Here is a 26939-nt window from a genome sequence, read left to right on the forward strand (position 1 = left end):
GGAAAGGAGAGGCCTGTGTTTTGCTGTAGCATAGAATCAACTAGGTTGGAAAAGACCTTTAAGATCATCAAATCCAACTGTTACCCCGGGACTGCCAAGTCATGTGAGCCTAGAAAATAAATGAGATGTAAAAGACAGGCTCTGAAATGATGGATGGTGTGGGCGAGATTTGAGTTGCGAGCCCGAGGAACTGCTCGAACCAGAGCTTTTGGAGTTAAAATGTTGGGATTTACCTCTCTCCATCAAGCTGTGGCTGGTCCCTCTCAATTCTGCTGAGCAACCCTGCTGAGGATGAGTGCTCCCTGGCCCAGGATGGGAGCTCTTGATGCAGTCATAGAGCCAGATGGCAAATGTCTCCACGTGATCCCCCAAAATATCTGCTGCGGTTAGGTACAGCTCCACACCCCCTTAAAAATAGTTGTCTGGATACTTGCTTTCCTGGGCAGGGAGGAAGTGGATGGGAATAATACATAAGGAACTTGAATGGTTGTTTGTCTGTGGCGTTGTTATACTGATGAACCAGTGGTTTTTACAAGTATATTGCAGTAAATGATTCCTAGTTGAATCTTTGTAGTTGTCTTGCTCTTATCCATGTCATAGCACAACCCTGGAGGAATTCCCCTCAAAGTTTGCATGGGGATTACGTGCTGTGGGAAGTCAGCACTGCTGGCCTTGGAGTTCTGCAAGGTCAGGGTTAAAGTCAGTGGCATCATCCATAGTGGAACTCCAAAGGGGCTCGAGGGGTTATTCCCAGCTGGAAGGTGCCTGGTGTTTCAGGGAGCTGAGGTGGATGCCCAGGAGGCATTTGAGTGTGGAGGAGAGTCAGGCTGCTGTCTTACTGCTTCCTTTGTGAAAAGAAACCAAACCAGGGTGATCCAATTGGATGCTGCTTGTTGTTTCTGCCTCTGTGTAGGGGGGGAAACCAACCAACCAAACCCCAACTGAAAACCCACCCCAGCCCCCCGACTGGAGCTCTAAGGAAGAAGGTGTCTCTCTGCTGAGCATCAGAGCAGCAGAACTGTTCAGAAGGATGTTGCCAGAATTCAGGGATTTGCTAAGGAGTTTGTGGGATGTGCATGTGTGGTGAGGTACCACCAGCCACAGGTACTCCTCTGAGCTCAAACAAGGTGGGGATTGCCCCAATATCCAGTTTGGGGGGGGCTATATTTTGTATTACCCTCTGTACTTGCAATATTGTGAGAGTGCTGAATTGATCCAAGGTACAAAAGCATTGATGGGGGGAGTGTTTGAGCTGGGGTTTTGTTAGTCTTGGTCTACTCCCAGTAAAAGATACAGGCTGTGTTCCTCAGCTCTGGGAAGAGTCTCTTTTTCACTTAGTAGTATCCTACAAATGCTACTTGTGGTCTTTTCTCCTTAAAATATGTAAGTTAGGTGATTCAGTTTAATAACTGTCAGATAACTGAATGTGTTTCAGATACATGCCTGCTGGCTAATGTCCACTTCAAAGCATTCAGTAGTGGACGTTAGAAACCAATGTAAAATCAGCTTCAATTTGCCAGCTGTATTCTTTACTCTGTTCAGAAAGGATGGGTGCTGAGGGGGGGTTTCATGAAGAGCCTGGTCAGGCTGTGAATGCACAAAGGAGGTCCCCTGGGCTGTCTGAATGTGTGGCTGGGCTAATGGCAGAGGGCTTCTGCTGACCCCTGCCTGGCGCTTCCTTTCTCTGGTGTGTGCAGCTCCTTAACCCTAAGTCTCTAAAATCATAGAATCACAGCTTGGTTTGGGTTGAAGGGAGCTTAAAGCTCCTCCAGCTCCAACCCCTGCCACGGGCAGGGACACCTTCCACTGGAGCAGGTTGCTCCAAGCCCCTGTGTCCAACCTGGCCTTGAACACTGCCAGGGATGGGGCAGCCACAGCTTCTCTGGGCACCCTGTGCCAGCGCCTCAGCACCCTCACAGGGAACAACTTCTGCCTTATCTCCAACCTGAACTCCCCCTGTTTCAGTCTGAACCCATATAATGACACATGAGCTTCTTGTGAATTAACTTTGCTTTGAAAGAACCCCCATCTGAGGTAAATTGTGCAGATTTACATGATCCTCACCCCAATTCCAGCATGGTTGTGTTGAAGGCATCACTTTGAAGTTTATTTTGTCGCTTCTTAGCTTCTGCCAAATGCCAGCTGACATTTGGATTAGGAATTAAACTATTTCTCCTCTTGGAATGGGAAGTGGGATTCTTTTAATTCAGCTTTTCCTGTGTACCTTGTGAGGCAGGGCCTGTGTGCTCTGCACTGCTAGGTAGGATACTGGCTCCTCTGTGGGGTAGTAGTCTGGTTTTTTGAGTGTACAAGCCAGGCAAACTGGTGGAGGATCCCCAGTGAGTTACTTGGTAAATGTTGAGGTGTCCCAAGTGCTTTGGTGCTTTTAGCAGCGCAGATTTTGCTGGGGCAGAGTTTGTGCCACGTTCCTGGATGAAACCAGGAAGGAAAAGAAGGTGTAATGGATTTAACTGTGTAAGAAGTTGTATAGTGTAGAGATTGGCATCATCTAGCCTCACTTCTAAGCTTTATGCAACATGTCAGAAAATGAGTCTGGGATTGTACATGGGAGTGGCTAGTTTCTTCTTTAGATGTACTTAAATATACTTAAATATACTTTAGATATACTTAAATTTAATGGCAGTGTTAGCCCTCTGCAATCATGGAGTCGTTCCCCCAAGGAAGGAGCTTTCCATGTTAAACCAAAATAGTTCCTAATTCCAGCAGTCCTGCAACAGCCTTAGGAAGTCATCAGTTCCTTAGTGTAAGAAAGCTTAGGTTTAGGATTCGGACTGGGGAAATTACAGGGTTTAACTATCCAACATGGGTCTTGCAGAGTGTTCTGGTGGTGATGTATGAACACGTTACCTCTGATTGCAACACCAGGAGTGACACTTCAGGTCTAAGGAAAACCTCATGGCAGTGCATGTTCTCATTGTGTCGTGGGCCTTCTCCCCTTTGCACAGGAGCTTGTCAGCAGTTAAAGAGAGCAGCTGGTAAGTTATAAATGTGCTGAAGACAAGCTGGAATCCACTTTGGGGTTAGCACTTGCTGCCTTCCGAGCTCACCCACCTGCATTAATCATGGCTGATAAGGGCAGGACTGACTAGGTGCTGCACACTCGCATTGAGACTGGAAGCTGCTGCCTTGGGAGGTGGCTTTTCCCAGTGCAAATAGGGATTTGGACAGGCTGAGGCTGTGCCTGTTGGAACAGCATCCACAAGACTCGCTGCTGCTCCTCGGGGAAGTCACAACCAATTTACCTTTCTTTGTACTAAGTAAGTGTTTACTTGTGTTTCACATGTGGAAGGAGACGGGAATTCTCTGAGGAGAAACATGCCATAAGCAAACTGAGTTTGTGGAGGAGTTCTCTTTTGGTAACAAGAGGTAACTGAATCAGTTGTTTCCCAGGAAAGGATGAGGGGAAGCACAGGATACTCTCTGGATATCCTACTGGAATAATACCTCCTTAAAGCAGGTACTGGCTGCTGTACTGTTCTGAATGTAGGAGCAGAGGTTTACAAGCACAAGGAAAAGGGTTGGAAAGGCTTAAGTGAAACACAGTTGCAGGATAATTCTTTCTCATTTGTGGGTTTTAGCATTAGGGAAACTTTCCTTTTCTCCTTTTGAGGGAGGTGCCACTAAATGAAGGGAAGGTTGTTGTAGGTGCCATAGAATGAAAGCAGAGGAGAGCTGCTGCAGCTCCTCTAATGTGAGGAGCTCTCACTAACCCTGTTGCCAGAGTATCTGAGCCCTGGCACAGTCTGTGGCAATGTCCTTCTGTTCCTTTTAGGGCTGCTGGGAAATAATATAGTGAGGTATGAAGGTGAAGAATATGTGTGGCCAAGTGCAGAATTGATCTCTGGCCTTCCAGCTTGAGTGCTTTAATTGCAGTCGGTGTTTTCCCTCCAGTGCTGCCTCGGTGTGTTTGCAATGGGGGTGCTCTTGGCACACGTGTGATTTGGGCAGAAATTTACACTTGCTGTGTGGCAGAACCCATGCTGACACCAGGACCTTGGGCCATGTGGCACAGGATTGCATTAAAGACTTCTTTGGAACAAGATGCTCGTAGCATCTGGTTTGCTTCATGATGTTGCAGAAACAAATTAGTTACCAGGGCTGGGTGATCTCATAGATTAAAAATAAAAGAAGCCATCAGCAGCTGAGTTCCCCAAGCCAGGCTTTGCGTGCATATACATCTACCTCACAGCTGAGCTGGAAGCTGCAATGAGGACAGGTAGAGCTGATCTTCTTTCCTTCACTGTTAGGAATACGCTGGGTTTACTTCCTATTTGGTGTTTGTAGGGGCTGTAATAGGGAGGTGACCCCAAAATGTGCCTGTGTGAACTTAAGAAGCAATCTGGTGTGCTGTTCTCAAGGGTGTGAGAGTAAAATATGTGGTCTTCTGAAGCGTTTTTAATGCACATCCCTTACCAGATGATAGCATGTTTCTCCTTTACTTCTGTAAGCTAAATGATGCTTGCAAGGTTGACATGTGCTTTGGCTGCACAGCTCTGATGGCAGCAGTAAAATCAACCCAGAGCTTGTCTCTGAAGTACAGAATGCTCCAGGAGAAGCACGATGTGGCCTGCTTTGTGTGGGCTTTCCCTGAGCAGCACTTTCTCTTCCAAGTGCTGCAGCAAGCAAGAGAAGCGCTTGGTTTCATGTGGGGTACCTGTGTTTGTGACTTCACTGCTGCTCTGGATGCACATGGAAGCTATTCACATGTTGTGGGAGTGAGTGATACCAAACTCTGACTTTGAAAGTGGTTTAAAATGCTTAAAATGAACCCAAATAACCAGTGCTGATGTGAGAGGAGCACTGAAGCACAGATCAATTGCTTTATGTGCCTTCTCTGTGCGACCTACCTGCTAAGTCAGTGATGCTTTAGTTACCTGTCATGAGCCTCTGAAGGATTAACTGCTTCTGACTGGCAAGTGCTTCAGAAATAAAGACCTTCTCTCCAGTGTTCAGTTGCTGCTTTGGAGGGGTGAGCTGGATCCATAGGAAATCCCTGCCTTACCACTGCAGTGTGTTCACAAGGAGATATTTGTGGCTGCTCTTGACCCTTGGGTTCTGGTCTGATGGTCACAGCCTTTGGCAAGAGGTGCCTAATGCCAGGGGATGTGTAAATGATTGGTGGCATGAAAGATAGAGTAAAATTCCTAAAGCAAATAATATCCTTTTAAGTTAAGAGAAGGATCTGTGTGTGTGCATGTGCTGTGTGCTGACTTACCTGCCTTTTCTCTTGGATATTGTAGCACCTCTTGTTAGGCCACCATATGGGTGATGTGTAGAGATTAGGTGGGTAACAAGGAATAACCACCCCTCTGGGGTGGAGCACAGACAGCCTGGAGGGAAGTGCCATGTCTCTGTGGGGAGAGAGATGGGGTAAGGGCAGGAGGTAAGCAGAGATAAGGATGGCTCAGTGGCTGGGATGGAAGGGTTTCCCCTTTGTAGGATCCGTGTTGCTTTGCCTGGAGTTCTGCAGATGTCCTGTTGGGCAACTTACACACTTGAGATGTGCCTGCTACGCTCATGGAACATCTTTGTGCCTTATTTCCCCCTTGCAGTGTCAGCAGGATGCTTGTGACCATGTTGGGGAGCAGCTGATGTGGACTGTAGCTGATGTGCACTGAGTGTTCCATGGGGATTTCAGCAAGTGCTGCTTGCAAAGTTGAGCGTGTTCTGACTTAAGCTCTTTGGTGGCTGCATATTCACTACAGCCCTTTCACAAGTCAGTGAATGTAAGATGACACAGGAACCTAGTCCCAGTTATCAACTGGTGAGATCATGCTGGTTCAGATGTTCTCTTTTTTTATCAGTTATGTTTGCAAGGAAATGAAATGCATCCCAGAGCACTGATGTGTGGATTGGGGGTGGCAGAGGGTGAAGGGGGGACAGTGTGGCAGAGAGAAAAGGAATGGATAGTGCAGACATGGGTCAGGCTGGCAAGAAAAGCTCTGCTGAAAGTCAGAGCCCTTCTTTTGGCCTTTACCTGTTGCTTTTCAGTTAGATGTACTTAGATGTGTGAATATGAGTTTACCCTTCTGTTTCTATACCTCATTACTGGTTGTAGTTTGGACTATTGTGCTGCCTCTGCTCTCAGTGAACATAAAGACCTCTGTGTCCTGTGTGTCCCATACAACCTGTGGTTCTGCCCGTGGCTGTTCCCTTCCCCTCTCTACAGAGCAGGCAAACAGATGGTGGAATAAAGGCTTATCAAAGTATTTCACAACTGGGAAACTGAAGCCCATGAAGATGCAGTGATTTGATAAGGGCTATGGAGGAAAGTGGTGGTGAAGCCTTGTATTAAATGCAAACAGCTCCTTGTCTGGTGTTTTAACCACAGTGTCATTAATATTCATGTTACCATAGCATTGAGGAACTTTTGTCGTGGTCCAGGGCCCTGTGTCACATCATGCAAACGTAGAACAAAGATGTCCATGCTCCTGGGAGGTGCCTGGCTGCCCTTGCCACTACCTGCTGAGGCTCAACACTTGTGTTGGGCACCAAAATGTGCTCCTGTGCTGCTGCCATAGGAAACACCTTCAGAAAGACACATCACTGGGAGCAAGCAGCTGTAATCTTACAGCTGATCATGACATGATGGTTAACACACAGTTATCTTCCACAGAGCTGATGTTATTCCCAGGCCTCAGGAGACACACAAAGTCCTTCCTCACGCAGCATTCGTGTTCTGCTGACAGACAGGGTACGCCACAAAGTGACCACACGGTAGCTGTGTAATATGCAGAGTTTAATAAGCAAGCACACTAAAGCCAGTAAAGCAAATTAGAGTTATAGGTGGGTAAGTAAAGTACCAAAGAAAGTTAGCAATGCATCAAAGCATTGCTGCACGGAGAGAACAGAGATTAAGAAGAAATACATCAGTTGTCACTGAATCATCATCCAGGCCCACACTTCCAGCTGGGAAGCCCCATTGCAGCCGACGCTGGGAGTCTCAGGTAATTGGGAAAATTCCTACATCCACCTATAGGTGAGGCTTCTCCCATGGCCACAAGAGGCTTCTGCTTTTATACCCTTATCAAAACAACCAGCTTTATGCCAGATCTCTAATCGTTTACTTGTGGGACCGTGCAGTTTCTCATGATCTCACTGTTGGCCACTCTGAGAGCCTTGGCCAGGCACCCCGGTGCAGCCAAGTATGAAGGTCATGCTTGAAGGTTCTATGAGGGTCATAGAACACCTGCACACCTCTGTTTTCCTGCCCCTTCCTGACAAACAGTTACCATGAACATAAACATATATACTCTGCCCAATACACTGTGGCAAACAACATCCTTTGTTATGTCTCTCGGGCATGAGAGGGAATCAACTCTCAGCTAGGTTCCCATCCATTACAATTCAACACAAGGATTAAATGTGTTGGGGTTTTTTACATTAAAATGATGCTATTTCTGGAGTGGGTCAGATGGCAGGTTTCTACCTTTTGCTTTTGTTTTAAACTTAACAACATGAGAAGCTACTTCTGTACCTTTGAAACTTTTTTGGCTACGGAGCAGGCTCGAAATACATGTATTGATATATTATATGTCATTTGGGATTCTCAAGCAATTCTGTAAGTTCGTTTGAGCTAATGAATTAAATCTCTAATAATTATGGGGCTTGTGAGTACCAGCCACAAGACTGCAGGTTCTGGATCCCTGCAACCCTGTCTGGACATCTGAGAAATGAACAGACAGGCATATGCCTGTCCATAGCAGCCTTCCAGTGTCTGAAAGGGGCCTGCAAGGATGCTGGAGAGGGACCCTTCATCACCCACTGTAGTGACAGGACAAGGGGTGATGGGTTTAAAATGAAACAGGGGAAGTTCAAGTTGGATAAAAGGCAGAAGCTCTTCCCTGTGAGGGTGCTGAGGCGCTGGCACAGGGTGCCCAGAGAAGCTGTGGCTGCCCCGTCCCTGGCAGTGTTCAAGGCCAGGTTGGACACAGGGGCTTGGAGCAACCTGCTCTAGTGGAAGGTGTCCCTGCCTGTGGCAGGGGCTGGAGCTGGATGAGCTTTAAGGTCCCTTCAACCCAAACCATTCTATGATCTCTCTCCTTCCTCTCCTGCATGGATGTGGAAGGAATCAAACCCTGTTTCATGTAGGGCTTAATTTTCTTTTAATATTTATTTAGTTTCAGTTTTTCCCTGTGCTGACTGATGGCTGCTGCGTGCTCCTGACTGTACCCAGTGGATTGAATCCCCCGAGAGCTGCCTGGTGGGGCAGTAGATGTCTCTTTCTGTGCTGTGAGAAGTTGAAAAGTTCATGGCTGTCTTCAGGCTTCAATCAGCATATACTCTTCTAGAGGAATATTGTGTAGTCCTTAAATTGTGTTTTCCTGTCACTCGGTGAGATGGCACTTCTGTGGCTCAAGTGTGTAGCTGGGAGACCTGAAAAGGCTGAAATCCGGATTCCTGGGTTTAAGCAGAAGAACTTTGTTTGAAACAAGCCTACCTACACTGTTGTGAAGCTCTCACAGTATCATGGCAGCTGCAAGCCTGAGCTTTTCCTAGAGTATCTGTATGTATTAGGGTTTCTCTTGTGTTTTCCATGCTGCTTTGCTCACAGGGATGTCTGAGTGCTACCATAGTAATCAAAATTCCTCAATGTCTGCCTTGGCTGTTGCCATGAGCTCTCTTTGGATCCTTGCATAACTGCTTCCCAAATGGAGTTTGCTGTTACCATAGCACTTGGGGTCTCCATAAACCCGCTCTGCCTGGCCCTTGCAAGCAAGTCCCATTAAAACCAGTCCCAGTCTGGCCGCCTTAGTCTTGCTTTCTCCTTTCCCTGCACCTCCAGTTACAACCTGCTCTCTGCTCAGCTAGTCCCGTGTTTTCTCTCCTCTCCTGTCAGTGTGATTCACCCTTCCTTGCCTTTCCACTGAAGCTTTTCAGCTGCAGCTTCTTGCCGGCTTTGCACTTCCAGTCGTGTTCGCTCAGAACAGTCATGCTCTGTAGCATGTTTATGCCACTGCTGATTTCACTTGGAGATGAACAAGGTCTCAGATGCTATTAGCAGCTGCTTGGAATAATAGCAGCTGAAATGTGCTTTGGAGAAGGCTGACTGATAACTAAACAAATGGTATTTTTTTGAAGCTGTGAGTTATTCATGACCCAGTAATTACTTCCCTCCCCCCCCCCCCCAGTCTTACAGTGGAAGTTCAAGGACTAAAATTGTCACAGGAGAGAGGGACTCACTCTGCTTTGCCAAATAATCTGCTTGGAGGCAGTGTATCTTGCTGCATAGTAATAAAGCACTGCTTTATCAGCTTTGGGTTTCCAAGCCTGCCTGTCAGGGAGGAATTTGAGTGGATGCACAAGACTGTAAAGCAGAGCACATGCCTGGCAAACCTACCCACGTGAACATCTGAACCTGCTATGAAGGCCAGGGCAGCTCCACAGCCTTTAGTGAGCTGCTGTTTGCCATGATATTGCTGTCACAAATACTGTGAGACTTTAATACCCCGAAATTAAGGTGCCCAGGCTGTGTTCTGTGTGCTTGGAGGATGGGGTAGTGTGACCAAGCTATTGCTGCCCTTGATCTAGAGCTTTTGAAAGGGGAATGCAGAGTTAATGCACAGGATGAGCCTTGCCCACTGATTTTAGGCTTCTAATATGCTGTTGCATGGCAGAGATTAATTTCTTCTTCTTGCCCCCCTTATTTCTCTGCTCTGTTATGATTTACAGCTTCCTTTTGGACTTTCTCCATGGAAGCTGTTAGGTGTTGAAGTGTCATCTAGGGGAGAGGAGTGACTCTTAAAGACCTGTAATGAGGCAGGGTCCTGGAAAATGTGAAGAAAGCTAAACAGCTTTAAACCAGACCTATATAAACCCCACAGAAAGAAGGAAAGGGCACTTGAGCTTCTTCCATGTCATCAGTGCAGGGAAAATGCCTGGGACTATATAGATATGAGGAGATCCCATCAGTGCAGATCAGTATCTCAAAGGTAGGTGCCAGGAGGATGGGGACAGACTCTTTCCAGTGGTGCCCAGTGACAGGACGAGGAGCAATGGCCATAAACTGAAACACAACAAGTTTCACCTCAACATGAGGAAGAACTTCTCTACATTGAGGGTGTCAGAGCCCTGGAACAGGCTGCCCAGGGGGGTTGTGGAGTCTCCCTCTCTGGAGACATCCCAAACCCACCATGGACACATTCCTGTGTGACCTGCTCTGGGTGGCCCTGCCTTGGCCTGGATGATCTCCAGAGGGTCCTTCCAACCCAAATGGTTCTGGGGTTCTGTTGTGAGCATCATGGCCAACACAAGAAATACTCACCCCCAAACCCCACCACAATCCTCACCCGCTCTCCTCAGATTAGGAGAGGTAAAACCTTGTGCTTCTGTTCTGTGGTGCGTGACGTTTCTGGTTGTATTCTTTTGCACAGTTTAGGCTGTAAACACCCCACTAATGTTAACTGTGACATCCTGCCTGTTGAAAAAGCACCCTGAAGAAGGTGCAGCCTCTACATCTAAATCTCTCTTATCATGGCCTAGATATTGCAGCAGAGTCACTAAGTTATGGTGGTAATATTGCCTAATCACATTAGGCTTCTCAGCTATGGTAGATCTGTAGGGCTACCTGTGTCCCTGCTTTACTCCTGGAGAACCTGACCCAAAGCTGGGGAGACTTCCTTTGCTCTGTCACATATGTTGGGTGTTTTATTGTACTTAAAGACTAGAGCTTAAGCAGTGCTGGAGCTGGGAGCTGCTGCTTTCTTGAGCTGGTAGTTAGAGAAGGCTTTGCCTGCACACCTTGGGCTGTTTTGCAGTGCTGGATGCAGATCTCTCCCTCTGGGGGTGTTGTCAACGGATGCACGTGACTCCAGAGATATCTTTGTAGCTGTTTGGGTTTTGTTTCCTTTTTCTCTTCCTCCTCTTCCCACTATCTCAGTTGTGCAGCAGATGCGTTTTGTACCCAGCACAAAGCTGACACAGATGCTGGGCTTTCCATGCCCGGTGAATTTGCTCAGCATGAAGCTTCTTTTAAGCCAACAGAACATGGAAACTGGATTGCTCATACAGTCATATTGCTCATACATGCAAATCTACTTTGTGAAGACCGAATTCTTTCCAGCTCAAATGTGAGCTGAGTGGAGAATTTCTTGTTGCTTATAATGATTATTGGTGCAGGAGTGCGGAGCCTGACACTTAAACCTGGAGACCTCTGGAGCTGTAGGGCTGCATGAGGAATTCTCTCTGCCACAGGCCTTGTGAAGCAGAAGATTAATGTGAGTTTAAGACCTGCTCTGTTCTGAACTGCTGTTGGTGTGAATTTGAACCAGGTGAATGCAGAACCTGCCTTTGGATGCAGGAGAGGGACTCTTCATCAGGGACTGGAGTGATAGGACAAAGGGTAATGGGTTTAAAATGAAACAGGGGAAGTTCAGGTTGGAGATAAGGCAGAAGTTGTTCCCTGTGAGGGTGCTGAGGCGCTGGCACAGGGTGCCCAGAGAAGCTGTGGCTGCCCCATCCCTGGCAGTGTTCAAGGCCAGGTTGGACACAGGGGCTTGGAGCAACCTGCTCTAGTGGAAGGTGTCCCTGCCCGTGGCAGGGGGTTGGAACTGGATGATCTTAAGGTCCTTTCCAAACCATTCTATGGTTCCATCATTTCCTAACACTGCTTTCCTCTGGCAGAAGGACCAAGCCCATTCCTTCCTTTGCTGGGAGGAAGCAGTTGTGTGTGTGTTTGCCGTGCAGGAGGGAAGGCTGTGGGTGATCTTATGGAGCTGCTGCCCATCAAAGTTTCATTCTTCAAGAGTTTCTCCTGTGCCAGGAGGATGCTGTTCTTGCATAGCTTGACACACAACCTGTGTCCATGTTCCTTGTATAGTTTCTTTAGTATCTTGTAGTTTCTGGTATCACTAGAAATACTTATAAAATGAGAAGCTGCATTTGCTGTAAGCTCAGTTTAACTCAGAGCTCTGTTGACTTTTTCCAGTTGTGTCACTGCTATAATCTTCTTTTGAATAGGATCACTATTAAACGCCTGATCTTGTTGCAAATATACCTGCTTAGCTGATTTTCCATCAGCTTAGTATCTCATCTGGGGAGATGCAGGTTTCAGCTGATTCTCCTGCTGTTTGTGCCTGCTTCAGGCTTCCTGTCTTGAAATCCTGAGTGTACTTTATGCTTTATTGAGGTGCCTTCTATGTTCCCCACAGTTCTGAAGCTCTGATTTGCTCCTGCAGCAACTTGAAATGGTCAGAACATGGATGAAACTTGAATGATTGTGTTCATTGCTACTTTGCCAGATGAAGCTCTTTCAGTTGGAGTTACTGGTTTGCTTTTTTCCTTTGCCCTCAAGATATCTTTTAACTGTTCACACTATTTGGTTGGTAGTTGATGTTTCAAGATCTGATTTGAGGAGTTTCCCAGAGCAGTTCTATCTCCACTCCAGTATGAAGCCTCCTGAAGTGCTGTTTAGGGGTGGTGGAAAGAGCTCAAAGGATCAGACTAACCCACAACTGACAGCTTAATAAACCAACCAGAATCTACACTGCTTCTTGTTCTCCTTTAATGGTGCTTAACTCCCTGTACAGATGAATATGGTAACTGAGGGCTCTTGGAAATGAGCATGGGGAGCTTCCCAGTGCATGAAAGGAAACATGTTTTGTGTGGCCTCATTTCCTTCATAGCCATTAGGCCTCCATGGATTATAAGGACTTGTATCTTTGTGCTTTAGAGCCCTTGAGCTGAAGGAGAACCCCTGCAGTACTGCACAGAGACCCTGCTTTCTACCCTGCAGAGACCAGTGGTTTGTATTCCTGATCTGTAGAGTTTAGCTTAGCTCAGCCTAGGAGAGCTTAGCTTAGGAGATGCTGGTCAGAGCCTTTTAGATTGAAGTAGTCCCTTAAACTTCGCACTCTTAAGCTCTAGCATAAGTCAAGTGGCTTAAAACAATAACCCCAAACCCAACTAAGTAAAGCTTGTTATTTCCTTTGAGCTAGAAAACCTGGCTGAGAGCAGACCTGTTGAGTTTAGCATTATACTATCTGCTTTGCTCAGCTGCAGAGCCTCTTGGCAGGGCATGAAGGCTTTTGTTCTGTTCTTGCTCAGAGCTGGGCCCTGTGGTTTCTATCACACATGTTTATCCACACGCAAACTGCTCTGGTTGGAGTTAGAACAACTTGGGTGTGCTGAAACCAGGAGATCCATATTGAGGCCTTCCTGGTTCTGCAGTTTGTTCTGGGTTTCACCTCTCTGTTCTCACTGCCACCTTCAGAGAGTCATTCCCATTGCATTTCCAGCTGTGTAGAGGAGCCTGTTGTGTTTCAGCTGGTGCCTGAGCACACCCTGTCACTGCCTTGTGCACGAGCTGCTGGCACTGCTTAGCTTAGGTAAGGAAAATCCTCATTTTGCAGCCTGGGTCAGGAGAAACCAGCACCGGTTATTTCCATGTACTCCAGAGACATGATGCGAGCCTGTGCCTCTAGGACAAGCGGTGTGATTCCTGTGCGTGCAGCTTGAGGGTGAATAATCTTTGCTTCTATTGATATAAAACAACATGGAAATAGCCTAATGTAACCAGAGGATTATGGAATCGGGTGGCAGAGTGAGTCATAGGCATTAGTTAAATCCCAAACCCCAAGTGTGACGATGAACGCTCCAACATGTAGTAATCAACCAGTAAAATACAAACACAAAGGAGCAGATTAGTACAACCACCACTGCCTTCAAGTCTCTTTAGCCTTTTTGTGCTAGTTAACCTGGAAAAGACACTCTGGATAGCATTCCTCCAGTGGAGGAAAGACGGGCAGCAGCTTGATGTCTGTGGTGTGTAGGGTAAGAATCTGGGGTTGAAATGAAGTCAGGGGAGGGTTTGGTGAGACTTCCTCACTGTAATAACAACCCAGGAATAAAACTGCTCCAAGAGTAGAGTAGTTAAAGAACGGGTTAGACAGTCAGGAGTGACTGTGGGCATTGTGAGTCCTGCCTGTAAGCAAGAGGCTGAGTCAGGTGAAATCCTGTGGCAGGCAGTGACGTGGTGACACAGGGCCATGGTTTTACACTGAGCCAGCCCTGTGTTGCTCACCAGCCTCCTCTTGCAGCCTGGAGAGGGTGAAATGAGGCTGGAGAAAGCCTCCCTCTCTCTGCTGGTTTTGTCATCCTCCACCTATGTCTGTTCAACTCCAGTGGGTCAAGAAGAAAATCCTCTCTTTGTGTTATGCAGATTTGGTATGCTAGTCATAAAGTTATAAAGGAGACGGGAGAGAGGGGTAAGTATGAAGGCCCAAAGCACTCACTTTTTGGGATGACCATTGAAAAGGAAGAAAATACCATGGCAGTGATCCTCCAGTTACCAGTTTAACTGCAGCGAGGCTGGTGTCTTCACTTAGTGCTGAAGTGTCCTTTTGCATCCAGGCTTTATAGGGGCTACTCCTACTGCCTTCTAAAAAGCAGAGGGTGTAGGAAATGCTCTTTGACTCTCTCAGGGGTTAATCTATCACCAGACCAAAGCAAGGTGGTGAGGAGCAGAGCTAATGTTCACTTTAAGACTGGATTCTTGGCAACAGTCAGGGCCCTTTGTGATACCTGGCAGTACTGGGAAACCTCCAAAAGCGTTTCTTCCTGTTGGTAATGTGTGGTGCCATACTCAAAATGTAATGAGAGGGTAAACCTGTAGTCCCATCCTGTTAGAATGACTTGCTGCTGTATCTTTACTCGGAGATGCTGTGGTTTGAGGGGTCTTTTCTGGTGCCCTTCCAGCAGAGATTTGCTTTCTGGAGGCTGCAGAGCTCAGGGACATGAGCTGTGTGAGCAGGGCCTTTGCTTCATGCTGCTGCTGTGAGTAGTGTGTCGTCCCATTGACCCACATGGTCTTTGGGCAGCTTCTTCTTTGCCTTTTCTGTTAACTGCAGGTTTTCCTACCCTAGTAGCATCCTTTTGAAGACCATGATTTAGAGAACAGAGGATTTACTTGCAAATTGCTTGCGTTTGTGACAATCTCCACCTCAAGGAAGTGGGAGCAGAGGTAACGTTCCAGGTTGGACTCGGTAAATAAGATGGTACCAGTGTTGTCTTTGATGGAGCTGTGATCTTGGGTGTTACAGCCCTAATGCAAAGTCTGCCTCATTACTGTGGCTTCTTAATTAAACCTCACACCACTTGAAAAAGCAAATCTTGAGGGAGTTGCTATATTTTTCTTTAAAGGTGTTAATGCTGACATCTTTGTCTAGCTTTAAAGCTCTTGTAGGTGCTTCATAAGGCAGAACAAAACAACGTGCAGTGATCCTGATCATTCCAATTCCTTGTTAGACATCAAAGCAAAACATTTCACAATATTGAGCCCAGTTTCTGGGTGTATTTGGTAATAAAAAGGGTGATATTAGAACAGAAAACTTCCTTTGGGGTGAAATATCCTGCCCTGGAAACACAGAGCTCAGAAGTGATGGAGAAGTTTCATCACAAGGGGAAAAATGGGATTTGGAATCCTATGGTTTTTAGCAGTTATGCTGCAGTAATACGCTGCTGCTGGGCAATGCAAGAGAGGAATAAAAGATAGCAGAGAGAATATATTAGTGCAGATTAATAGCAACAAAAATAGCCCTGTAATCCTAATGCCCATCAGAGCTGACTAGGGGAGCTATAATTAACATAAAAAGCCTGTATAAAAGTTAACCAGCAAATATTTGCCTGTGTGGAGGGTAACACAAGAGACAGGGTCAGTAAGGGAGGTTGCTTGGGACTGAGTGTGGTGTGTCAGGTCTCCTCTTGACAGCAAGACTCGTGTTGAGATGCACAGCGACACTTTCTAGCTGTTACAAGGAGTGGTTGTGAAGATCTCAGCAGCCCCCATACGGTCTGAGGAGCAAATCCCAAGGCACCTTGGTGGTTTTTCCCTGTCCTACAGAGAAGTCACTTGTCCATCCTTGGTTTATAGGTGGGGAGAGCTGAGACTGGGCTATTCCTTGTTGAGAACTGGTGCTCAGAGCTGTAGGAGAGAAGCACTGGCACATCTGGCTGCTTTTCCCTGATGTGTTTGCAGAGCTCAATGCTAACACCAGCTGAACTTGGCTGTTAGCTAAAATAATACCACATTATTGTATTAATAATAATTAACCTCACCCAAAGTGCTTTCCTTGGCTGCCTTTCTTTGTGATGGAGAGTAGGTGACTCCAAAGTTGAGGTTTGCTGAAGCCATCTCTGTCCTTTGAAAACATGCCCCAATATTTTGATGCTTTGATGATCCAGAATCATATTCTAGAATGATTTGGGTTGGAAAGAACGATTATTGTGTATCTACAGCTAGGGAAAACCTTGGTTTTTGTTGAATGGCTGCATGTTGTGCCAGCTGGAGAGAGGTGTCAGAGGTGCAGGATGGCTTCCTCAGCACAGCATCACAGAGAAAATGGTGCTGGTGTTGCCAAGAGATGATGCCCAGTGATGGGTAACGTGCAGTGTCTGTGTGTTGGCTGGTTGTAGCTATGACTGTGGGGAGAAATAAGTGCTGGGAAGTATGTTTTAGGAAAGCTTTGGGAATGGTGAGCTGCAAACACCCCGTGCAAAAGGGAATTGATAAGATTTTCCTGTGACTGCATCACAGCATCCTGACTTGGGAAGGGTGGGGAATAAAAAGTGGAACGAGGCTGCCCCTTGTACTTAGGAAAGTAAATGCTAAGGAAGTTCTTGTAGCTTGGGAGATAAGGCAAAGTATGACATAATTCTTCATGGATAAGGATCAGCAAGTATTCCAGTGGTGCCGATGAGGAGTGGCTTTGTGCCTGCTGCAGCAAAGCACTTAAAATGAAGTGCCTGCTGGTGTGCAAGTGGAGCTTAAAATGCCCTGTTGGCTGTCCCTGGAGGCTCACTATTCCTCAGGCAGTTGTTGGGGACATCTGAAAAGCACTTGGCTGTCCCTCAGCTTCACAGTGGGCTCTCTGGCACACGGAGCTCCAAGGTGGAGGAGACAGAACTGAACCACGGAAAGCTGGAAACAATTTGGTGGGAAACCCACATGTGTTGTTTGTCCAGCTCGGAAAAGAATTTCACCCCTGAAAGACTGAAGTTTTTAGTGGCATCCAGAAGGTTTATCAGGAACTCTGGTAACTCCTGATAACGTTCATTTGTTTGTAGAAGGCTGTGGAGAAACTCCAAAACGAAGAAGTGATTTTCTGGTTTCTTTTAAGTGGGAATTGATGATTTGGCAGTTGGCTCTTTCAAGCCCGATGATTTGAATAACTGATAAGAGGAGTAATTCCTCCTCCTCAAACCTTGCTGCTTTTGGGTTATTCAACATAGCCCTGGGGAGGTGGGGAGGTGGAAGGAGGGATGCGATCTAAGGCAAAACTTGACAACGTTTGCAGAGAGGAGACGCATCCGAGTGGTGGAGATGTTTTTGTAGCTGTGATTGCAGAGCTCAAACATGCAGCTGGAAGATCATCGTGTCTCATTCCCACCTCTGCAAAGAGCACTTAAGGTCTCTGGGAGGTACTTCCAGTGTGGATTTCAAAAGGAGGTGGTGTTTGGATGAAGCTCTTTCTGTTTTGTTAATGTACCTGCTGTCTCCTGTAGAGGGTGGTGGATCAGCATAGCAGGATAACAGGGGAAGTGCAGGTGTTTTGGGAACACTGGTGGCTGTGAAAAGGTCTTTGGTCCTGCAGATCCTGTGAAATCCAACCTGCTTTACTCTGTGTGTGCAGGGCAGAGTCCAGCCAGTCCTCTTCTGGCTATGATTAACTTGGGTGAAGTGGTCTATTGAGCTGGTGCTTCGAACACTGTCTGGTTCCACGTGAACTTGATTTATTTTGACTCAGCATGAACAAAACAGGCTCTTGTTTTTCTTATGGGGGCCTGTTGTCTGGCAGGCACAAATCCTGCCTTCAGGAATACCTCATTTCCTTCTCCGTGTTTAAATACTTACCTGATAGAGTGTGCTGGAAGCTCTGGAGCAGGACTTAAATGCAGCTCAAACAGCTGAGTAAGTGATTGTGAAGATACAGTGAATGGTGTTGGCAGGAAGGGGCTTGTGAGGACAAGCTATTTCTAATGGTTCCTTACCACCACCACTAATGGTGCCATCCCAGGACAAGGTGGGTTTGTTGCTCTGGAAAACCTGGGATGTGTGTAGAGGCAGCTGTGTCCATCCAAGGATGAAGGTGTGCAGCGTCCATCCAGGATAAAGGTGTGCAGCATCCATCGAGGATAAAGGTGTGCAGCTTCCACCCAGGATAAAGATGTGCAGCTCATCTGCTGCTGCAGCACCCACTGACCTTGGCTAACTTGTATGTTCACCAGTGAAAGGCAGCTCTGGAAGAGCTTATCACAAAAGGGTGATGGAAGGAGCAACCCATTTCTCTGTGAACTTCCTCACTGCAGCAACTTGTTTGGAAGCAGCATCTCGTGCCTGTCTGCAGGTCGGTGTTGCTGGCTGCAGGAGGGCTCCAGGCACTCCAGTGCAGCAGAGTGCTGTCTTCTTACCTTGCTCAGAGGTAGGAGAGGGGATCACGTGCAGCCTGGTGCGGCTGCTTTTACCTACTTTAGAAGTGCTCACCCGGCTGGGGAGGGTTCTGCATCCTGCTGAAATTACAGAAGGGCTGAAAATACAACTCCCAGCACTGGAACCTGGCCAGCACGCTGACAGGAGCCTGCGTGGAAAATTGCTCTGGCATCTGTATTCACTGGAGATCATTGGAACTTCCTTTTGTTTTCAGTTTATCCTGAAACCAGCAAGACCAACAGTCAGGGCTGAAGTGTGTAGTAGGATAAGTATTCTTATGCTGTTGTAGAGGTAGATGCATTCCTGAGTGCTAAAGGCAGTGATGTTTCCCAAGAGACCCATGGCTGTTGCTGGATCTGAGGGGATGGTGGTCATAGACTCATAGAATGATTTGGGTTGGAAAGGGCCTTAAAGCGCCTCCAGTTCCAACCCCCTGCCCCGGGCCCGGACACCTTCCACTAGAGCAGGTTGCTCCAAGCCCCTGTGTCCAACCTGGCCTTGAACACTGCCAGGGATGGGGCAGCCACAGCTTCTCTGGGCACCCTGTGCCAGCGCCTCAGCACCCTCACAGGGAACAACTTCTGCCTTATCTCCAACCTGAACTTCCCCTGTTTCAGTTTGAACCCATCACCCCTTGTCCTATCACTCCAGTCCCTGAGGAAGGTCCCTCTCCAGCATCCTTGTAGCCCCCTTCAGACACTGGAAGCTGCTCTGAGGTCTCCACGCAGCTTCTCTTCTCCAGGCTGAACAGCCCCAATGTTCTCAGCCTGGCTCCATACGGGAGCTGCTCCAGCCCCTGAGCATCCTCGTGGCCTCCTCTGGACTTGCTCCAACAGCTCCATGTCCTTATGTTGGGAACACCAGCACTGCACACGGTGCTGCAGGGGGGGTCTCACGAAAGCAGAATAGAGGGGGAGAATCCCCTCCTTCGACCTGCTGCTCATGCTCTGGGTGTGCAGCCCAGGATACATGCAGGTAATTGTGATACCGACTGCACACTACCTGTTCAACAGCGTTAATATGTCTTAAAAGTTACAACTAACTCTTTATGTCTTGAAATGAGAGTGGGATCTTGGCTCCTGCTGGCTTGTGTGGAAAAAGAGTTGAATTTCCTTCAGCACTTAAATCACAGGCACTTGCTCATGACTGCAAAGGAGAACTGTTCCCGAGCTGACTCAGCTTTGCTTCTTGCCTCTCTCCCTTCTGCTGCTTGCAAAGTCTGTGGATTTATTTGCTCCACTGCATCTGCAGCCTGGGCTGGTCTCTTGACTTTTGCTTTCCATACATGTACTGGGGAAAAGGCTCTACCAGCAAAGAGGATGTTCCCAGTGCATGGATTGCTTTGCTTCCAAGCTCTGCCTTGTGTGACCCACCCTCCCTGGCTGCATGTAGCAGTTATCTGACTTCACTTGAGGCAGCTCTTGACCTTGGTTGGATTGGAGTTACCCAAATCCTGGCATGTCTATTGTACTGGAGCTGGCATAGAGCATTAGAGCTGGCAGGCTGTGCCTGTTGGAAGGGTTGCCTTGCTTGCTGCTCTCTGAGAATAGAAGTAAATGGTCTTGTAATGTGCATCTGGCAGTGTTTCAGCATAATTGTTGTCAATTTGCCTTTGATCTGGTTCCTTTCAGCTTTGCCCAGCTTTAGAAAGTTGGGGGTTGGACTGGAATAATGAGAGAGAAATTGGTTGTGGTCTGAGGCTCTGCAAGCTGAAAGCAGTCCTTGGGGCTGAGGAGGTGGTGATGTTGTAGTTACGTAGTGTGCAAGGAGGAAGGGTTAACCAGTGGGGAGCAGCTCTCAGCAAGAGAGTTAAAAGCTGAAGTAACTGTATTAGGTTCAGTGTGATGCTGTGAAAAGCCGCCAGAGCCCAGATGAGTGTTGAGTGACTTATCTGAGCAAAACCTGCTTGTTCAGTGCAGCAGTGACCAGGCAGACAGCGAGAGCTGGGCAGCACCCCATCGGAGAAGGCACCGCTCTGCTTCTGCAGACAGGTCCCTCTCCTGCTGTGTGATGCTACAAGAGAGACATTGAGGTGCTGGAGCAGGGCCAGAGAAGGGCACCGGAGCTGGTGCAGGGCCTGGAGCACAAGTGTGATGGGGAACGGCTGAGGGACCTGGGGGGTTTAGTCTGGAGCAGAGAAGGCTCAGGGGGGACCTTCTCGCTCTCTGCAACTGCCTGACAGGAGGATGGAGCCAGGAGGGGGCTGGTCTCTGCTCCCAAGGAACAAGGGATGGGACAAGAGGAAACGGCCTCAAGCTGCACCAGGGCCGTTTTCCTTCCCCAGAGGGTGCTCAGGCATTGGAACAGGCTGCCCAGGGCAGGGCTGGAGTCACCGTCCCTGCAAGTGTTCACACCCCGTGTAGCCGAGGTCTCAGTGCCATGGGTTAGTGGTGGCCTTGGCAGTGCTGGGGAATGGTTGGACTTGATGAGCTTAAAGCTCTTTTCTGTCCCAGTTGATTCCATGATTCTATGCTGCATGGTCCCTTCCCGGGCTGTGCTGAGCAGCATCACTGTTCTGGGCTCTCCAGTGCAGCCATTTCTTGGGTTCTCCTTCCCCTCTTCTTTGTCATACCTTGCTGAAAAATGGGAATTGCGCTTTCTGTCTGCTGCTTACCAACAAAGTTGCTGATTTTGAGGTAGCTGTAGGAGCACAGGTCCTTCTGGAACTGCTCTTTCAGCATTAATCTGAAGTATTGGCCACAGTTGCCAAGAAGAAGGTTTCAAGTGCTTCAGTATGCTTCAGTGCATTCACTAGTAACATACTTTAACTCTAACCTTAAATGATGATGTGGTTTTACTGTTCACCTTTTTTGCAATACAGCACTTTTGGGTAAGGGGCGTTTCTTCAGCAGGATGTGCAGTGTGTGAGCAGTCAGTAACAAACATGAGCAACAAGACCAAAGCTCCAAAATCATCTCTTGTGCTCAAGAAACTTCAAAGGAAATCCCTCTAGGTCTAGATATAGACCACTAAAGGGATCCTGCCCTTTCCAGACATTCAGATATACAGTTTTCACATGAGAAACCTATAAGCAGATAGACCTATAGCTGTGAGCTTGGTTGGGAAAGACCTGCAGTCCAAAATGCTCCTGGCATGGACAAGATTCCTGTTGCAGCTCTGGTGCATGGATATGATAAAGCCCCATTTCTGTAGATACACGTGTGGTACATGGAAGCTGGTGGCCTGATTTCTCTGCCCTGTCTATGAACCTTCTGCTTCCTTTGGAAGCCAATTTACACATGTGGCTTCTTGGAATTCTTAAAAAATGGGTCCATATGTCCTGCTAATGGACCTTGCTCTTGTATTTCTAGAGCCATTTGTGTATGAGGAGTGTGGCAAGAAGCTGCTGTTCTTTGTGCTCTTTCTCTATCCCTTTCCCTCATCCTCCTGCTGTTTTACTGTCTGCAGTCCTGCTCTCTGCAGCAGAACTGGGAGTGCTGAAGCCAATTAGTAATGGAAGTGTAATAAATGCAGAGAAATTCAAATGAAGGTGGTATTTTTCACACCTCCTCTGATTTAAATGTGGAATGATGACCTGAGGGGAGCCAGGCATTCTTGAGGAGCTGCATGGAGACCTCAGAGCAGCTTCCAGGGTCTGAAGGGGGCTACAAGGATGCTGGAGAGGGACCTTCATCACGGACTGTAGGCATAGGACAAGGGGTGATGGGTTCAACGTGAGACAGGGGAAGTTCAGGTTGGAGATAAGGCAGAAGCTCTTCCCTGTGAGGGTGCTGAGGCGCTGGCACAGGGTGCCCAGAGAAGCTGTGGCTGCCCCATCCCTGGCAGTGTTCAAGGCCAGGTTGGACACAGGGGCTTGGAGCAACCTGCTCTAGTGGAAGGTGTCCCTGCCCGTGGCAGGGGTTGGAACTGGATGAGCTTTAAGCTCCCTTCCAACCCAAACCATTGTATTAGTATATTGTGCCTTTCTGGCCTAAATCCTGGATACAGTTTACTGGGCTTATTAAATGGAGTTTGGAAGGAATATTGTGGTCTGCTTAACTGAGACAATCAAACCAAGTGACACATGAGTTGCTTAGTAAAACTTTGCACCCTCTCTTGAGCGGATCATCAATTTTTGCTTCTCCAAAGGCAGGCGCTTCCTCGAGGTTGCTGTGTGCCAGTTGCTGTGTGCACCCTGATGAAGGCAATGCTTGTTTGTTCTGCAGAGCAGCGTGCTGCTTTCACTAGTAGCAAAATTGTCATGTTTTAATGTGCAGCCAGTGGGAGTTTAATAACGAAGTAATCAAATTGGTAGGTGTATTTGCAGACAAAAGAAATTCAATGATTTTGCAGAGCTTCTGTGTATGGTGTCGTCAGCTGAAGTTTGCAGGAGTTAGGGTAAGGGAGAGAAGGAAACAAGGATGTAATTTTCCTGTGACTTGTCTAAGTATTGTGACAGCTCTACAGATGTTGCAGGCATCCTCTGCCACCTGAAGGGCTTGTCTCTTGCTGCTCTGTTTTCAAGATCATGGAATTCCAGACTGGTTTGGGTGGGAAGGGACATTAAAGCTCCTCCAGTTCCAACCCCCTGCCACGGGCAGGGACACCTTCCACTAGAGCAGGTTGCTCCAAGCCCCTGTGTCCAACCTGGCCTTGAACACTGCCAGGAGTGACTTTGTTAATCAGCCCAGGATCCAGACTAGAGGAAAAATACACTAGCCCAAAACCTTGCTAATGAGACATTAGCAGTTGGTCTCAGGCACTGGTCCCACTTCAGCTGAAGCAGAGATTTAGGAGAAGGAGGGCCTTGGTTTTAGTGGGATCTGCTGTTTAAAGAAAGTTTAATTGATCTTTGTGCTGCTCAGTTCATGTTCCCTTCTGCTGAGTGTTGTAAACAGAGACCCAGTGTCCTGCTGGCTTCCAGGCCTGGCAGGAGGAGCCCTGAGAAGGGAACTGCACCCCTGGAGAGAGGGTTTTTGCCTTCCAAGCTCTGATTTGGAAGAAAATGAAAGGAAGTGGTGTGATTGCCCAGAAGTTTTGGTGATAACTGAGGCTGCAATAAAACCTCCTCCTGTTTTTCTTTCTTCTTATTCTCTGTCTTGCATCTTTCTGCAGCTTCTCTGCGGCTGCTATGAGTTAGTTCTGCTCCTTGAAGTCGATGGGGCTTCTTTAGCAAACCTGGTCTAGTTCCTATGGCCAAATGTGATGTGTAAAACTAAGGGGTTTGCATGCTAAGAGAGACTTTGATGTAAAGCTCTGGTGCTGACAGGCATGGGATATGCATCTGGAACTCCTGTGATTGCTTTGGCTGTAATGGGTGCTGTAAAGCTGTGTGATAACGGATGGGGAGGGTTATCCTTTGGACACAGCAGTGTTGGCTGGTCATTTGCTCTTTTCCCATCTTTTCTTAGTTAAAATAAATCCCAGTTTTAGTAAAAGCTTCAATGGGCTTTTAGGCTCTGGTGGTTGATTTGTGAACAGCTTGGAAGCGCCGGTTGCTGCAAGACTGGAGTTGTCAAATTAAACCTGTTTTAACACTAAATTTTACCCAGACGTGGCTTTCTCGCTTGTTCCATTTTACACGATTTAAGTGCTAAGTAACCCTTAGCAATAATTATGTACAAACATGTCAAATATAACTGTATGTATTGTTACCTGATGGTTCCTGGCAGCAGAATAGGATTCTCCAAAGGGCTCACACTTTTAAAGTGGGAATTCTTTGGGGTGTGACTGGCTTTTTACAGTCTGTAACTGCAGCTTTTGGTGTAGTGGGACTTTAGAAGTCCTTCAGCATAAGAGAAATATGTGCTGTAATAACAGAGCAAATGAAGCGCTGTTAGGTTGTGGCAGCAACAGTGTTGTCGTGCTTCCCTTCTTATCATTGTGCAGCACTTCTTGGATACATGAGACTCTTTGGATGCATTTGGGTCTCTGGAGCCAGGTGGGAAACTTTGATGCCTAAATACCTCCATCAGCTTTTCCTCTTTCTGTCCAGGCCTAAAACCCTGAGATTTTGATGCCTTGCTAACGGATGACAAGCTTTCATCCTGAACAAGTCCAGTATCCCGGGAGTCCTTTGCTACCAGCCATGACCACAATATGAATTGTGGTTGTTTGGGTTTTGATATTTGTTCTTCCATCCTTTTTTAGAAGCACTGACATCAAACCATGTGGGGGAGATGGTTTCTAATGCTTCTTGCCCAAATCGGCTTTGTAATGTGACTTTGCTTCAAAAGTTGGGAAGCCTTTTAAGTCCAGGCCTTTGGTGATTCAGTGGATGATCTGTAGCTCTGGTTTCTGTCCAAGGCAACGCTGCTGTTTGTACTTCAGCTTTCTTCTTCAGAATGGAAATTAATGGAGCAATGTCTGGCAGGACAAGTAACCAGTGTAATCGCTTGGGTTTAGGGTAATGTGAAAATGTGAACTTTGCTTCCATTAGTTCAAGATTTTTCCCCCTTGGATTCCTCTCAGTTCCCAGAAAGGATTGTTTAGGCAGAGTTGGAGCTAAGGACATGGCAGGATGCTCCCACCATGGCTCGGGTGGTAGCTGCTGAGTGTCCTCCCTCTTCTGGAGGCAGGGGCAGGGTTGGAGGCAAGGACCAAGAGGTTTCTTTGCTAACGAACAGGATGGTTTGTGTCTTCCACAGGTGGATTTGCAATAGTGTTTCTGGTGAGGACTAACAACGGGATGAAATGTGCCCTCAAGCGGATGTACGTCAACAACGAGTATGACTTGCAGGTCTGCAAAAGGGAGATCCAAATCATGGTAAGTCACCAGCTTGTGCTGGAGCCCCAGACTGGGTGTGGGATGGTGTGAGAGCCTGGGCACCTTCTGCCTGTGATCTATGTAGCAGCATGTCCCAAACTGTGTGTTTTCGTAGCAAAATTGGCTTGCTTTTGGAAAGACCTAACTCCTGGAGTTACCAACTTATCTCTTATTGAACTATTTGAAATGGAAGTAGTTTCAGTGGACAAGAAAAACATGGTAGGTGAAAAAGCAGAGGGAATTTCAGGAAAATGAGGGGCAGGAAAAACCTCCTATGTTGACCCCATAACTTACTGGGAAAAGGAAGAGCTGAAGAGGTGAGCTAAGAGAGGGTGTTAAACTTCAATCTAACAATCTTCAGGTCAGGGCTAAAGTCTTCACCCTTTTAGGCTTCATCAGAAAAGGCTGATGATGCTGATGTACCACCTCTGAACTCCAGTCAGTGCATGAATGGAAGACCTCCATCCTGAAATCAATCTGTACCATGATAGCTCCTATCTTTGGGGTTGGGATGGTTCTCTCTGTGTTGATGAGGTTGATAGATTGAAACAGTGTCTGTGGGGTGGTTACTGCCTGGCCTTGTGAAACAGGGAGGTACTTATAATAAGCACTGAGATGTGTCTCTAGGTTATTGGCTACAAGGAGTTACAGGATAGCTATTTTTAATAGTTGTTTTAAACTTAGCATCTCTAAACAAAGGAGAAATTGAGATGATCCAAATAGATTTGCTTAGTCTTGTTTGGAGCCTGGTAAACATGGCAAGTGCCCCCTTTGAAGCTGTATTCAAAGATCCTGATGAACATTTAGAGCAACTGTGAGGCAGGGAATGAAATCTAAAATCCTGATTCTACTCATTTACAACACGAGGTGTAGGTTTGGGGTAGAGGATCTTCATAGCAGAAGCTCCTACCTGTAGTAGTTCTGGGTGTGTGTTTTGAAATGGCTTTAAATGAGGTTAACACCTTTAAAGTTAACTTGTGGAGTCAGGCGATAGCGCAGTGGAGCTTTTGGGCATGGTTTGTTGTCGCTGTAGCTAACGCTCTGTGGGAAAAGTTGAGATTAGATCTCACATCAAAGCTTTGAGCTGTGCTCACAAAGCTTGTTTGCTTGGATTTTGCTCCCTGGTGCTTTCTGCTGTCTCCTTCATGTGAGATGTGCAATGTGTGGCTACCCTGGAAGGTGAGGATGAGGAGTATCCTTCTCCCTTGGCAGTCCGCTTGCTCCCATGCTGAATCCTATCATAAGCACTAATCTTTGTCTTGAAGAAACCAGTACATAACTAAAAGGAAATATTTCCTTCTTTCCTAGCCGTTGTGCAATAATTACTTTAAACTTAACTTTAATTCTACAGTATTAGAGCAGAACATGGCCAGCAGAATCTTTTACTGGTGAAGCTGAATGTGTGTGAAGGAGGTGTCCCAAAGAAATGACTTTTCCCTGCATGGGTCATGGATAAGTCATTGGTATGAGAACTTGTGCTTTAATTCATTGAGTTACTGAAGGTTCTTCTAAAACCAAAGTCAAAATTTATTACCTTAATGGGGTTTTTGAGCATGTGAGGATCTGAGATACTGTTTTCCAGCAGAAGAGGGGAAGGAAATGAGAAAAGCAAGCACAACATGTCCACATCACCACCACAAACACCTGACTGGTTCTCCCCCTATGGGAAAGAAGAGCAGCTCCAAGTGGCTTGACCTGAGCCATCTAAGGGAACATGAAAAGATCTGGAGTGATCCCTGAATGAGTTAGTTCATCAGGGTGGCTGTTTCTCTGCTGGTTGTCTCAAAT

General features: G+C 47.1%; 1 protein-coding gene across 1 annotated transcript in view; it reads left to right on the forward strand.

Annotated features, from left to right (window-relative positions):
- Positions 1-26939, forward strand: part of AAK1 (AP2 associated kinase 1) — a 78962-nt gene that overhangs the window by 2919 nt on the left and 49104 nt on the right. The window contains exon 2 of the mRNA XM_030509878.1: positions 25033-25151. Coding sequence (XP_030365738.1) covers positions 25033-25151 — 119 coding nt within the window. The remainder of the gene's footprint in view (positions 1-25032; positions 25152-26939) is intronic.

This window comes from Strigops habroptila, chromosome 21 (assembly GCF_004027225.2).
Source record: "Strigops habroptila isolate Jane chromosome 21, bStrHab1.2.pri, whole genome shotgun sequence".
Taxonomy (NCBI): domain Eukaryota; kingdom Metazoa; phylum Chordata; class Aves; order Psittaciformes; family Psittacidae; genus Strigops; species Strigops habroptila.